Source organism: Sabethes cyaneus, chromosome 2, assembly GCF_943734655.1.
Source record: "Sabethes cyaneus chromosome 2, idSabCyanKW18_F2, whole genome shotgun sequence".
Classification (NCBI taxonomy): domain Eukaryota; kingdom Metazoa; phylum Arthropoda; class Insecta; order Diptera; family Culicidae; genus Sabethes; species Sabethes cyaneus.
Window position 1 is genome coordinate 162,929,371 of NC_071354.1, and position 14,635 is coordinate 162,944,005.

Genomic DNA, 14,635 nt, shown 5'->3' on the forward strand with positions numbered 1-14,635 from the left:
TTAATATGAACCCCGTTGGTATGAATGCGTTCAAGCATAAAGCGGGGTACGCTGCTGAAAAGAAAACAGCTCAAGAAAAAATCTTGCTATTTACCGAAGAAATTTTGACAACTCCAATGCAAGCAACCACCTGTCATTTTTTCTTGTGGTAATAATTGCGCCGGATATTATTCCGTACGGAAAAGTGACGTTTTAATTCACCTGCATGTAAAACTGCGCCATCTGAACGTGAAATAATATTTCTTATGAAGTGCGTACTGCTTAAGAAATCGTAAACGAAATCGATTTCTTGAGCATTTCTTGTCCTATCTTTTTACCCATTACTTTTCAGCAGCGTACCCCGCTTAAGCATAGGATACCGCCCGTGTGCTGCTACATCGTTTTTGACCAGGACCGATGAAAATTGCAAAATGATGGCTGTAAAAAGCATGCTTGGAACAACACACTGTTTCTCATTGTGCAACCTTATCAGGTGCCTGCATGCTGATCAATTCCGACGCCGGTCACGTCCGAATGCGGGTCCTGGTGAGACGGGAAAGAATGTTAGTCCAATAATTGTTGAGTGTGTGTGTGTGTGTGTGTGTGTGTGTGTGTGTGTGTGTGTGTGTGTGTGTGTGTGTGTGTGTGTGTGTGTGTGTGTGTGTGTGTGTGTGTGTGTGTGTGTGTGTGTGTGTGTGTGTGTGTGTGTGTGTGTGTGTGTGTGTGTGTGTGTGTGTGTGTGTGTGTGTGTGTGTGTGTGTGTGTGTGTGTGTGTGTGTGTGTGTGTGTGTGTGTGTGTGTGTGTGTGTGTGTGTGTGTGTGTGTGTGTGTGTGTGTGTGTGTGTGTGTGTGTGTGTGTGTGTGTGTGTGTGTGTGTGTGTGTGTGTGTGTGTGTGTGTGTGTGTGTGTGTGTGTGTGTGTGTGTGTGTGTGTGTGTGTGTGTGTGTGTGTGTGTGTGTGTGTGTGTGTGTGTGTGTGTGTGTGTGTGTGTGTGTGTGTGTGTGTGTGTGTGTGTGTGTGTGTGTGTGTGTGTGTGTGTGTGTGTGTGTGTGTGTGTGTGTGTGTGTGTGTGTGTGTGTGTGTGTGTGTGTGTGTGTGTGTGTGTGTGTGTGTGTATGTATGTATGTGTGTGTGTAACCTATCTACCACTGTCCGGCAGTGATATGAAAAAAAGTTAACTGCATTGATGGTTAGTCTATGCAATTATCTTAGTTTCGGGTTATAGATGGTATTAGCTCTACTGACTATCCAAAGACCCATTAAGAATGACTGAGTACTTGCAGCGCATTCCGGAATCATTTTCTAGTCAGCAAGCCCCGCCAGAAGGTAATACTAGAATCATATGGATTATACTACAGGGGGCCCCCGTTCGTTTGAACGATTCCTCTTGCAAACTAACGGAGTTCGTTTTTAATTTGAACAACTAGCAACCCTAAATGTGCTGAAACTTGTATGAACTGGCCGCCCTGCTCTTTGTTATTGTTTTGGTGGTTTGACTTAGTCTCGTTTAGTTGGTAGTTGCAAGCAGCGAATATGTTATTCTCCTATCGGATTTCTATCGTAATCGTTGGGAAACGCATTGTGAAACTGATTAAACTAGAATTAGATCTAGTTCACTAGATCACTCTAGATCAGTACAAACAAATCGTGTTTATGTGCATGTTTATGGGCAAATGATGTCATATTGAGAATGACATTTGAACCATTTTTAATTTGCACGTGGTGCAAACCAGCGGGGTTCAAACTAAAAAGTGTTTATATTACAAACGGTCAAACGAACGGGGGTCCACGGTGATACATTCGGACTTTCAACTCGTTTGGTATGTTATTACCAAAAGAGTCGACCCGCTATGTTATTACGCGGAGTGTTATTACCAAAAGAGTCGACAGCGCACTTATTGCTTGGAATGTAACGAAAAAGTGCGCCGAAGATACCAAAACGATTTAATGCTGGATCGCAGTTTAATGAGCGATTTCGCACTTTGGATGGCACAATTTTCCTTGCAATCAGCAATAAAATGCAGGCAAATGTCGACTAACATTATTAGAAAGGGGCGGATAAGCCAACTGTCAAACAGAACGAGTGAGAGTTCATATGCTGCTCCAGCAAAAATTAACTCTCACCCGTTCTGTTTGACAGTTAGTTTATCCGCCCCTTTCAAATGTTGGTCGACAAATAACAATATAGTATGTATATGTTATTTTCTCACTCAACTATAACATTTGATAGATTCTAAAGCGCGTATTTGAAAAACAATTTTAAATTCACTTCGGATGATTTCAGTTTTCTATAGGCGTTTTTGACAAGCTATCGCCCGCTTGGAGGCGCTGCATAAAAAAAGTGATGAAAAGTAAAATTGCTGTCAAACTCCATACATTTTTGAAAAAAACTGAAATAAAATGCAGTTTTTGATTAACCGTTTCAATTGTCAGGATTTTAGATTACGAAATATTGGAAGAAATTTGTTTATCTACGTTAAAGTAAGTGAAAATATTCGAATTAATTAACTTTATGGCAGAAAAATGTTAATGTTGGATTTCGCTCCGGATGAAACAAAAGTTCATAGAATCTGCTGTAAAGTTTACATATCCTGGACAGAAAAACACCAATTATTTTCAGTCTTCAGTGCATTCCAATGTGTTTTCAAATGCTAACGGATTTATTTTCGTGATTAGCATCACCTGCGCCAAGAGCCAAACATATAACCTATCAGTTCGTAAACATAAATACACTTGCGAAGCTCTAATAATCTCCCGAATCAGAAACAATATATATCAAATGAAAGGAAATGCATTTTCTTACCTTTATTATCCATTTTCATCATTCCCACTGTTGTTAATTCAGTAAAATATTACTTTTAAACTTGAGCTCCATATAGGTGCCAGCAAGCATTTTGGGAATTGCACTTTTTTTGTAGTTCCAATAATCACAACCAGGTAGTGAACGGTTGCTCTTAGTTTTGCTCGAATTCGCCTATCCAGCTTTCCACGAGCGATAATGGCGGATATTGAGCACAAGTGGGCACAATCTTTTGACATTCATTGGAGGAGCGTCGAGTTCGCCCTGACGGAGTTACTATGGATACATGCATGATTGTTTGTTGTTCGAGTGTAACAATGTAAACATTGTTTAATTTTGCAGATCGCGTTAACCTTATCGGAATCCGGTTAAAAGGTGAGTCATTTGAATTGGCAAAATATAATCATGTTTTTTAATCAACACTTTCGTTTTGGTTGGCTTATTAGACATTGATCTGTGCGGTCCCAGCGTTCCATTCTTGCTAGGACTAGAGGATCACGATGTTCACCAATGCGAAGAAGGATGGGTACCAGTTTATACCAGTGCCGAAAAGAAACTGGCCGTTATGTCGATTGATTTTCTATTGAAGAGCCGAACCGAAGCTGTTGTTTGGCGAGGACCTAAGAAGACTGCAATGATCAAACAGTTTTTAGAGGACGTCGCTTGGGATGAGCTGGATTATCTCATTATCGATACTCCTCCGGGGTTTTCGGACGAACACATCACCGTCATGGAAAACTTGAAGGGAGTAAACGCAGATTGTGACAACGCCTCAGGAAATGGCCTTGGAAGACGTCCGAAAGGAAGTAACTTTCTGTAAGAAACTGGGATACCGATCATTGGGATTGTAGAGAATATGAGCGGCTTTGTGTCCCAATTGTGCCGAATGTACGAATATATTCTCTTCGGGAGGTGGATTAGCGTTGGCAGAACTGGCAAAAGTGCCCCACTTGGGGACGTTACCGATCGATCCACGTGTTGGTGGATTGGGGTGTACGGGAAAGGCATGTGTGAATGAACTACCAGATTGTACCACGTCACAAGTGCTGAGAGATATTGTTAAGGTTTTAACAGTGGAAAAGCAATAAAACTTAAGCTTAATTTGAAATAAATTTTTACGTTCGAAACTTCCACGATCCAAACTGGTCATCAAATTAAAATACAAGAAATTATTTGGCAACTCCAAGTATATTAAGGCTTAGAAAATATCTCTTACGACCGTAACTTTATGGTAATAGTGAGGTGCCAGTTCTGTGAGCCACTCTTGTTTAATAACGGTACCTTTATAAACAATTTGGTAGTATGCAAAAGTTCACAAAATACAACCCATTGTGGCTGTTCTACGGTATACAATGCCGAAAGTGGATGAATCGAAAGCTCTGTGTCACCTCGTACCGTTTTGTAAACCCCAGAATGATGCAAATAAGCAGCGTATGGAAAAAATCCCGACACAATGCAGCGGCATATAGTTTCCACATTGTCACCACAAGAAAGCAGTGGTATGCTGCAAAGTTGTGTTTTGATTTCATGTGCGCGTTTCAAATTACGATAAATCAAAAAATTTCGTCCACAGAATTCTTTCGTGCGATCATTTGCAACAAAGGCTGTGTACACATTCAAAAGTGTGATCAGATCTCCCTCAGAAACTTCAAAATTACGCTTCGCAATAGGGGCTCGTATGGACGCCTGGCCGCTCACTGGTTTTGAGAAAACTGATTGAACTTGCAGCATGGCTATTATAATAAGAATTTCCTCTGAGCATCCCATCTCGCCGGCGTTGTACAGCATTTTAGCCAACATCGGATTTATAGGCATTTCTGCTAGGAAATAACCAATCGGGGACGTTAAGTTTCCATCGGAGTCGAGTGCATCCAGAGCGAACAAAGTCTCCAGTGAAGCCAGCAGATTCTTAGCCGGTGGTGGTGAAGGAAACGTGAACCGCAAGATGTTATCAATTCCCAATGCTTTAAGAAATAAAACCGTGCTGCAGAGATCGGTTCGGCGCATTTCCGGTGGAGTATAATCGGGTAGTTTGTCCCACTCTTCTTCGGTATAGAGACGGTAGACTTTTCCGCTGCGAATCCTTCCGGCTCGGCCTGCTCGCTGTTCCGCGGCTGCTTTGCTAGTCGGTACTATTACCAAACTGTTAGTGGTGCTCTCGGCTGAATACCAGTTCAACTTTACAAATCCACTACCAATAACTGAAAGTAGTTGACATTAGAATTTCTTAACAGTTTCAAGCAAGCAGTTAAGTTACAAGCCGGCTTACCATAAGCAATTCCTGGAATTGTCACTGATGTCTCCGCTATGTTTGTAGCTAAAATAACTTTCCGAACTCCCTTAGGGGCGTTGAAAAAAACTATCAACTGATCCGTGTTGGATAGCGTTCCGTACATGGGAAATATTGTCAAGTCATCCTTCCCACTAGCCTCCTTATGCTCACGCAAAAGATCGAGTGCTTTTAACACTTCTTCCTGCCCCGTCAGGAACGCAAGAATGTCTCCCGGTTTCTCACTACGATGGATTTTCATTACCGTTTCCACTGTTCCCTTCACGTAGTCTGGACAAGGTTCTGAAAGTGTAGTCCAAATTATTATATCTTTTTGAGCCTGACGAACAAAACCTTACCTTGCAAATAAAACACCTCGTAGGATACATGCGACCTTGCGATCTGCAAAATTAAACAATGTTTACATTGTTACACTCGAACAACAAACAATCATGGATGTTTCCATAGTAACTCCGTCAGGGCGAACACGACGCTCCTCCAATGAATGTCAAAAGATTGTGCTCACTTGTACTCAATATCCGCCATTATCGCTCGTGGAAAGCTGGATATGTTTTGACAGCATGAAGTAAAAATATCAACATTTTAACCGCGGCGCCAACTACTTGTCGAACTTGTCGTCACTTTTGTTCGCCTAGTTATGAAAACTGAAAGCGATCGCATATTAATGCACAGCTCTGATTTTTGAACGAAAACGGTTGTCAAATATTTGACGTTCTCTCATTCTTTGGCTCGACATTTTTCCATTTTGTTTACCATGTTTACTTCTGTCCGGAACGTCAGCGCGGTAGGAGGTGCTCTTTTTGTGTCAGACTAAAAATTTACTCCTTCCCAACTAATTAATTAGTAGAATTGTCTTAATCCATTCAAATCGCGTGGAAAAGTGCAGTGCAAGTGTACAAATTACGCTAACTTTTATATTCATTTCGTGAAAGTGCTCTCCGTATCACCATGCAGCAACCTGTGTCGATTAAATCAGAACCAGACTGGAATGATTTGCTGCTGGCCGAGCCAGATAATCGCCAATATGCTCTTCAGCAGCAACAGCAAATGCATTACAATCAACAGCTACAGCAGCAGCAGCATCTTCCCCCACAGCCACCGATTCCAAATCAACATCAGCAACAACTGCAGCAGCCTCAACAGTCGCAGCAAATGAGAAATGGAAATCATCCGGTTGGGATTCAGCAGCAGCCGCAACAACCTCAACAACAGCAAATATCTAACGATCCAGTGGATAACGAACCACTGGATATTATAGAAACGATTGATTCTGATGATAACGACTTTGCCGAAGCGGAGTCATTGACCTTGCAGCAATACAAGGTATGTGGCGATTTTTTCAAATGTGATTGGGAGATATTGCAACGCGTCGTGAAGTTTATTATAGCTTGATTTTTCTTAAATATCAACTATTGAATGCAAGGAAGAAAATCTGGCATCTAAAATAAAATTAATTATCCTTCCCTGTCTATCTCATACGCATGCTCCCAGCAGAGCTTGGGTGATGACTGTTTCACTCATACAAACTTGTAAATGCTTGAGCTTTTCGGGTGGGAACGGGGTAAGCTGGGCGGTTTTTATTTACATTACACATTCATCCTACCACCAACGAAAACAGCGTGTCCCAAGAATGGAGTTTCCTTCCAGAGTCAAAGTGTTGAATTTACCGCCCTCTTCGGTCAAAGGTGAATCCAAACCACATTTTCCAGAAACTTTACACGCCACCCATAATATTATAGTAGTGAATTAGTGGCAACTTTCACTACTACAACCGCACAATGTTATTGAATCGAACCGACAGCGATCACGTCGATCATTGTTAATGTTATACATTTCACAGGAGGAAATTCTGGAAATAAGTTTTAGTGACGTTTCGGTCAAGTGTCTTTGACCTTTAATAGCACTTTTATAAGTTTACATGACTGCCAAACAAATTTACAAATTTAAAACTAAGTTTGGGCTATCTTAAAACTTTTCTTGGTTATTGACAATTAACGCTCTAAGTTACGGAAGTTTAGAATATTTTAGCATTTTATATAGCGGTTGAATCGAGTTAAAATATTAGAATTATTGAATTGAATGAGTGGAAGTGTGCCTAATTTCTACTACATTTGTATAAAAACTAACTATAAAAAATAAATCAATTTTACCTAATTTTCTACTGCAGACCATTGAAAAAGTTTATTTTATTTAGATGCTAAAAAATTTGAAACAACAGGCAAACGTATAATAATAATCAGTGATTCATTGCGACTGTATTTAATTATGAATCTTAGGTAATATTATCGTTATTCATGTTAATCATAGTTTTTATAAATAATATTGAAAAAAGAGTTTCAAGAGTCAAAACAAAATTTCACTACCTATATTGCAAAAATCAGTAGTCGTTTAAGACATTCTGCTTTTACGATTTATTATTTTTTTGACTCATCCATCCCATGAAAATTCACAAGCCCTAAAATATTTTTCTCAGGCTATATTAATTCATTTACGCACTTTTCTCAGCAGCATCGGATGTTTCCCCTACCTAACACTGTTTCTATTATTCTAGCACTGTTACATGGCATACATATTTCCTTTGGCTAGTTTTTTTATTTATTCGATCATTCCTTATTCGTCTTTTCGTCATAATAATCTGTTTCTTTTCATTCATTTACTGTAAAATTCGACCCTCCCCGGTTACGCCACTACGTAGATCTTTTCGTCTACGGTTTCTACCGCGCACACATACTCAAATACATGCAGGCTGAACAAAACCTCGCCCGATTATGGTTATTGTTATTATTTCTGGTTTTACTTTAAGCTTAATTTTTTTTCCTGTGCCATCAAAGCTGCTGGTGACGCCTAGCTGCTGTTATAATAAGTGCGGTGCCAGCAATAATTATATAGTTCTTTACTCTCTCGGTTTTCGTTATTTTCTGTTTTTCATTTATATTTATTTTTATTGTTATTACTCGGCTGCTGTTGTAGATCACGGCTACATCTCGGACTGGAGAAGAGTTAAATGAAAATTTGTGGTTATTCTTAAGATTTTTTTTGGACAACATACGAAAGAATATTTTTTTATATTATATATTTTTCCGGGCACACTATAATAAAAACGTAAAAATATTTTTTGTTTATAAATGTACTGCTCTTCCTTTTCCAATCAAGCTCAAAATTTACATTATAATTTTCCAACATATTTAATTTTTGTTTTTTGTTTTATTCTACCGTTTTTCGATTTTATACTGTGTCCATTAACCCTCAATTGATCAACCAATCTGTACCCTTTTTATATTTTATGCTCCGATTTCAATGTGTTCCTTTTGAAATAATGTATAGAGGCTCCAGATCGTCCAGGCTCCAGACGAATTTAAGCAAATTAAATGGTTGAATTGTCAAAATCTAATACCCCGATGCTTAGAAAAGTGCTTAGATATTGTTCAAACTGTACTCGTTCCCTTTCTGAAAATTTTAGATGCGTATTTTTTATTTTGCGCTTAGAGTGTATTTTCCCCCAGTGAGTTAGGCTGGTCCTAAAAATAATCAACACCATTTTCTTACAAAAGTTGTGTCTCCACTCTCCAGTGAATATTGAAATCAAGGGGAAGGAAGAAAGCGTGGACCTCCCGTACCAAATGCTTCCCATATACATAGATAATGATTTACTTACAGACGTTGAAAGTATTTTTGCTAATAAAGGTTAAAGTTAAAAGGGATTAGCACCTTACGAGCTTTACCTAACAAAAGTCAATAGAGTGTTAAAATGTTAAGGCTGTTATTAACAATATACAGTAGGATTTCGACCTACCACCCATATGGCTTCGAGGTTCGATTCCTCTCTAACAGTCGTCGTATGTACGACGGGGTTGTGCTGCTGGAGGCAGTAGGATCGTTACACTAGCCCTTGTCCTGTATTTTAATAACCGACTGCGAACTTTATCGATAACGAAGGGTAAAGCCTAAAGACGGTTATACCCAAGGCTTTGCTTTACTATGTTGCCAAAACAGCGACCCTTTTATGATATGAAAAAATAGCTATAAATGCGTTAGAAATCGACTAAATATCATTAGTCAACGATATTTCCATGGCTGTAATCATTTTATATTTAAAAGGACAAAAAAGACAAAACCATGCCTAAGGCGTTCAGATCGATAAGTCTGACTTCAACGCTTCTTAAGCTGATGGAGAAAATCATGGATAACTAAATCCGCACATTAAAACGTCTTTAATCAAAAAAACTATCCGCAATGAGACCGTTATGTGTGCAGCACCTTTTAAAATAGTTATAACTCATTAAATTTGAAAGATAATTTTGTGACATCGTTAAACTAGTTGATCTTAAGTAATTGAGGTAATTCGGTGCATATCCATTAAGGAGATTAGTAATGAGAGGCACTTGATTTTTTTTATTACGTAAGAGGGCGATAAGAGTACGCATTATTTGCTATGTTCATAACATTGGCTATTTTGAACCGATTTGGATGAAACCAGTGGCATTTGATTCGTACATTTATCTAGGGTTTTTTCTAATTCCCGTCGTAGAAGGTAAAGCCACTCTAATTTTCATCACTTCTTGGATGGATATAATGAATACTCCAAAAGTTCTTGCGTTGATTTGACTCAAACACACTAACCTTTCGATCCGTACACTTTGAATTCACTAAAAAGCGATTATTAAAGCATTTTATTGAAATTACGCAACTGACTTTAGTTCTTAAATTCGTCGTACCGTTTTAAAATCCGTCCATCAACATTTTCATCGTCCGAACTAAAAATCACAACAACGTTTACGAAATTAGCGGGCATGTATTTGTGTAGGACGGTATGACCAATATTATTCTGCAAAAATTTCTGCTGGTCATGCAAGTTTCCCGGCTACAGAATAACGACAAGGCGTAGCATGAGAACGCTATTTTACGAGTGGCGGAAATTGAAACAATTAGTCGACATTTTCTTCTTCGTCGCACGAAAAAACTTGGGAAATTTGGCTGCTAGTAATTGTTTAATGAAAAAAAGCATTTAAATAGATCTCAGCTCACTTTGATTAATCGCGTATGATAGTCAACAAACTAATATATTGGGGAATAACAAATTTTGCGTTGTGTGTCATAAAAACACCGATATTTTTTAATAATTTGTATTGGATTGGACGAAAATAGGCAATTACGACGAAGCAGTAAATACCCTAGTTTTGATAAAATAAAGCACTTGGCATTCAAATAACAAATAGTTTCCGGGAATCTGTAATTCCGGAACAGTGTCGGGTAAACGGTGGGCTTGTGTTGAAAGAATATCAGCTGTATGGTTATCAGTGGCCTTGAACTTGACAATGTGGACCTTTTTTCACATAATGATGTAAATTAGTCACTTTAAATCGGATTGGCCATTCCAGAATTGGGTTCCGTGGGGTCACAGATTGTCAGTTGTGTGCCTAAGCCAATTATAGAATTGGTTTAGCGGATCTTTTTAGACATTTCGAATTGATTCGGCCAGTTTAGTTCTGATTGATCATTTCTGAACTGATTCTAAATGTATAACGGATGATTATACTTTTGGAACCGTTTTGATCAGGTATCAACATCTTTGACTCGAGCATCTTTGCCTTAGCTTTGATAGGGCCGTTTTGATAATGCTAAGCATTATCTTTAATCATAAGCTATCATCTGTGATATTGTAGAAGTCACTTTCGAAATAACCAGTCAAAACACTTAACATGTTAAAAAAATCACCTATCGAACCAATTCCAAGAACCTTAATACCTGCTAGATTTTACCTAGCTAGTCACCCTAAACTAGTCACCCAAGACCCCGCAGGAACCTACTTCGGAATGGCCAACGTGACTCATCTCATTATATGAAATAGTTCACAATAGTTCATGAAAATCAATTTTGGTTACCCGGATACTCTTGTCGCCCTGCTAAAGGTGTTTTTTTATCGCACACATAACGGTTAAAAAACTCTCCGTTACATGTAAATCAACATACATACCTACACGGTAAATCTAGGGAAACCGGACTGCACTGCTTAGTGACGTTAACTGAGAAATCACTCAAATATCCAGAGATGGCACTTTGTGCTTTTCTTGATATTGAAGGCGCTTTCGATAACAAGGGCTATCTTTCAACCCTTTTTACGCGTCTGGTCTCTGAGCGTGTGCGAAGCAAACTTTCAAACGTTAACTAGTGAACAAACTAAGCTAAAGGACTTTCATGTAATTTTGATGACACACAAAACAGCTAAATTAGGCAGACCATACATTTTTATTTTATTACTTTTAACGGTGGGATTTGTATGCATACTCGCTTACTTGGTTTAATTTTGTATATTTCAATAACTTTTACGTTCTCGTTGCGGACGGGACGAACGGTGGTCGACATAGGAACTTCAACGGCAGGAACTGATGACTAAACGGGTCTGACGACGGGCACTGGCACTGATAGCGGGCACAGGCACTGACGGCACTTGCAAGCCGTATCGAGGATGGCAACTCGGCCGTGTAACGTATGGCCTTGCGTTTCGGGTCCGGGAGTGGAATCGTGCACATAACTTCACGAGCGACTTTGCACAGTCGAAAGGGATTTAACGTTTTAGGTGTCGGGGCGATTATTAAAGCACCAGTCCCCACTATTGTTCAAAGTTAGCGTCCAAAATGGTTGCCACCGACATTTTGTCGCACTCGCGGTACACTGTACAGTTTTTTTGGACTGGGCTTTCTTAACGTTTACACTTTCACTACACTTTACCCCAATCGACTGATCCGGCCAGGAAATAACGTTCGTGTAGTGTTCTGACGGATCGTGCTTCGGATCAGAAGATCCCACTAGTTTGGAATTGTTAAAACGCGGATCGACACTGACTAATCGACTAACGCTGCCACTAGACCTCACTCCACGGACCGATTTGTATAGACAAGAACAGACCTCGTTTGCGTCTTCGTGCCGCCTTTTATACCTCCGTAAGATTGTTGGTGTGCGTGATTTCTTCTATTCCGACGGCTCAGCAATTCTATGACATTAATATTACTCAATAAAAACTCTGAACCTGAAAGTTTATCGCATGTGCTCTGCAATTGCAGGACTCTTGCATTATCAAGGCACAACTTTTTCGGAAGTTTCCGTCTTACTCCATATCAAGTATAGAACATAAATCCCTAAACGTCCATTGGCCATGTAGTGCCGAATGGGGGCACAGGATTACAACTATCCTTCCCCTGAAGAACCCTTTTAACCCTCTAAGGACGGCTCGTTTTCCGCAATGTTCCGGAAAATTACTACTAGGGGAAAACTACTTTTTGTAGAACGAATTTAACTATTGGAATATAAAGTGTAACTGTTCAGCTAACGTTGTCCAACTTTTGTCCTTTTTAGGTCTAGCGACCGATTTTAGATAGCCTTTTTACCAGAAGCTTTCAGCTACACAATTGTGTGGGCTAGAACTTAAAGGGATAAGGTGTGAGACCTATTTACCGTGTCAAAAGCAAATGTTTCCTAGATGATACAGGGCAAGACGGCTGCCGGCCGCGAGTGTTTGCCGGTGACACAGCATCGAAAGCGCCGGCCACTACGGGGGCAGGGATTACCGCTTAGTTGAGTCCAATCAAGCGACAGCATGTAAGGACAGCATATAACCAACATTTGTACAGGTTGGCCATTCGTGTTTTTTTTTTCCATTCGTAGGTAATCCGTCTGCGAAGGCCAAGAGTTGGCTACTTTTTGCGATGTCAAATAACATACGGGATAGTCCATCACCGTGACGCAACCCTCTGAATAATTTCAAATTGGCGCGAGAGCATCCGTTCTACTGATCAGCCGCGTCAGTTTATCTAGAAAACCATTCTTGCCATTTCACGACAACACGATGCACCATCCTTGTTCTACCAGCGTTACCAACCTTCTAGATTTGTCTAGATCTTTCAAACTTTGATGTCTTGCCAAACAAAAAAAGGTGTTTCCCAAAAAATTGCTAGATTTTTTCTGGAAAATGTTCGTAAAAATCGGAAAACTCTGGCAGAACTGTCAGAGTATGAAAATTTGATACGTGTTAGCACGAGCCCCATAAAACCTTGCTGTTGGGGATAGACAACGTAACAAAATCTGAGAGACCATCTTGTAGGCGGTGTTGCTCAGCGATAATGCTGCGGTAATTACTGCAAGGAGCCGATCGCCTTTGTTGATAGACGGGACTATTTATCAAAGGGCTCCGATAGTTTTTGTCTACTCCCAAATCTTAAAAACTGTCCAGACCAATACCATTGTCTGTGGTTCCTTATATTTTTTGTAGAATTCTGCCAGTCCATTCCGGTGGCTCTGTTGGTCTTTCGCTTGCCTCCGTTTGATTTCCGCCGAATTTCCTCGAGATATTAATAAGCAGGAACGGTACACTTCTTAATAAGCGTTGCTCCAATGACCAACCTTTACCTGATTTGCGGCTTTTTTCTCTTCACGGCTTGCCTCCCCTGATAACTTACTATAACTTTTCTTCTATCGTCCTCTTCGTCGATTGTAAAAACTACCGTTATAAAAATATTAATTAAATGTCTGACCTCATTAAAGGCCAAGGCCTCACACAAGATTGGTCTACTGCGGAGAAGAGGATGGATTTCGTTGTTATTATTTGTTCCTCTACTGAAAAACTAAAATCAATCTTGATACAATTTGATAACTTTTTAAGATAACTAAAATATGCGGTGTCCGAGGGACAAATATGCTTCCATTTTTCCATTTGGACAAATCGTCATCAATTTTTTTCGGATTTTTCTAGCATAAACATCATGTTTTGGTTTAATATTTAAAAAATACCTATCAAATTATAACGTTAGATATCAAAACATCGGAAATGACAAAATGTGACGTAGGACAATTATGCGTCCATCGTCCAGCATAACTCTTTTATTTCTTAATGAATTAACAAGATTTTTGCATCAATCGTAAGCAGTGAAACATCAATCGTAAGCAAGAAATTGCAAATTCTCCATGCACCACGATTCCCCAACTTTAAGGCAATTATAACAAATAGGCGATTATAAAACAGCTAACAACGATATAGGACAATTTTAAAGTGACATTTGTGTAAGAATGGAACATTCAGTCTAAATCCAAGTCCAAGTCCCGTCGCAAAAATCTATCTAATCTAATACTCATCAGCACTTAAACCCTTCTGATTTTTTTATACCATGTTGGCTGTACATCGAAACCTGCCTAACGTAGTCCTATATCAAACATGCGGCGCTCCACGTCGCCAGGCACCAGTAAAAATGTATAAGTGGTCAAAGTAGATTTCAGTAGATCTTCCGGTATGTATCAACCTTTTTAGGCGATTATTTTTCTGCTTTTTTGGCATCCCTGTGCTGCAGTGTTAGTCGAGCTGTACGAGCAAATTTTATCTTTGCTTTTCTGCATTTTTATGTTCTCGTCCACGAGTCGTTTTGCGATAGTATAGGTCAATGGGGTGGTTGACACCTTTAATTGAAAGTCACCTTACCTTTCAGTGATCAAAAGTATCAGAGATGCCCAATTGCTTAGCTGTTTTGATTATTGATAATACAAGTCGTGTGTCTTGTAACGCATTAAAACTAATAATT

The 14,635-nt window shown here is 39.4% G+C and overlaps 1 protein-coding gene and 2 pseudogenes across 1 annotated transcript in view; 2 read left to right on the forward strand and 1 right to left on the reverse strand.

Moving 5' to 3' along the window:
• Window positions 1-1,244: 1,244 nt before the first annotated feature.
• On the forward strand, window positions 1,245-3,867 carry LOC128736269 (cytosolic Fe-S cluster assembly factor NUBP2 homolog; annotated as a pseudogene).
• A 110-nt stretch (window positions 3,868-3,977) lies between these two features.
• On the reverse strand, window positions 3,978-5,991 carry LOC128736270 (probable ATP-dependent RNA helicase DHX35; annotated as a pseudogene).
• LOC128734297 (putative mediator of RNA polymerase II transcription subunit 26) overlaps window positions 5,883-14,635 on the forward strand; it is a 49,321-nt gene continuing 40,568 nt past the window's right edge. Inside the window, exon 1 of the mRNA XM_053828406.1 lies at window positions 5,883-6,392. Within this exon, the coding sequence (XP_053684381.1) occupies window positions 6,018-6,392 (375 nt within the window). The 5' untranslated portion in view covers window positions 5,883-6,017. The remainder of the gene's footprint in view (window positions 6,393-14,635) is intronic.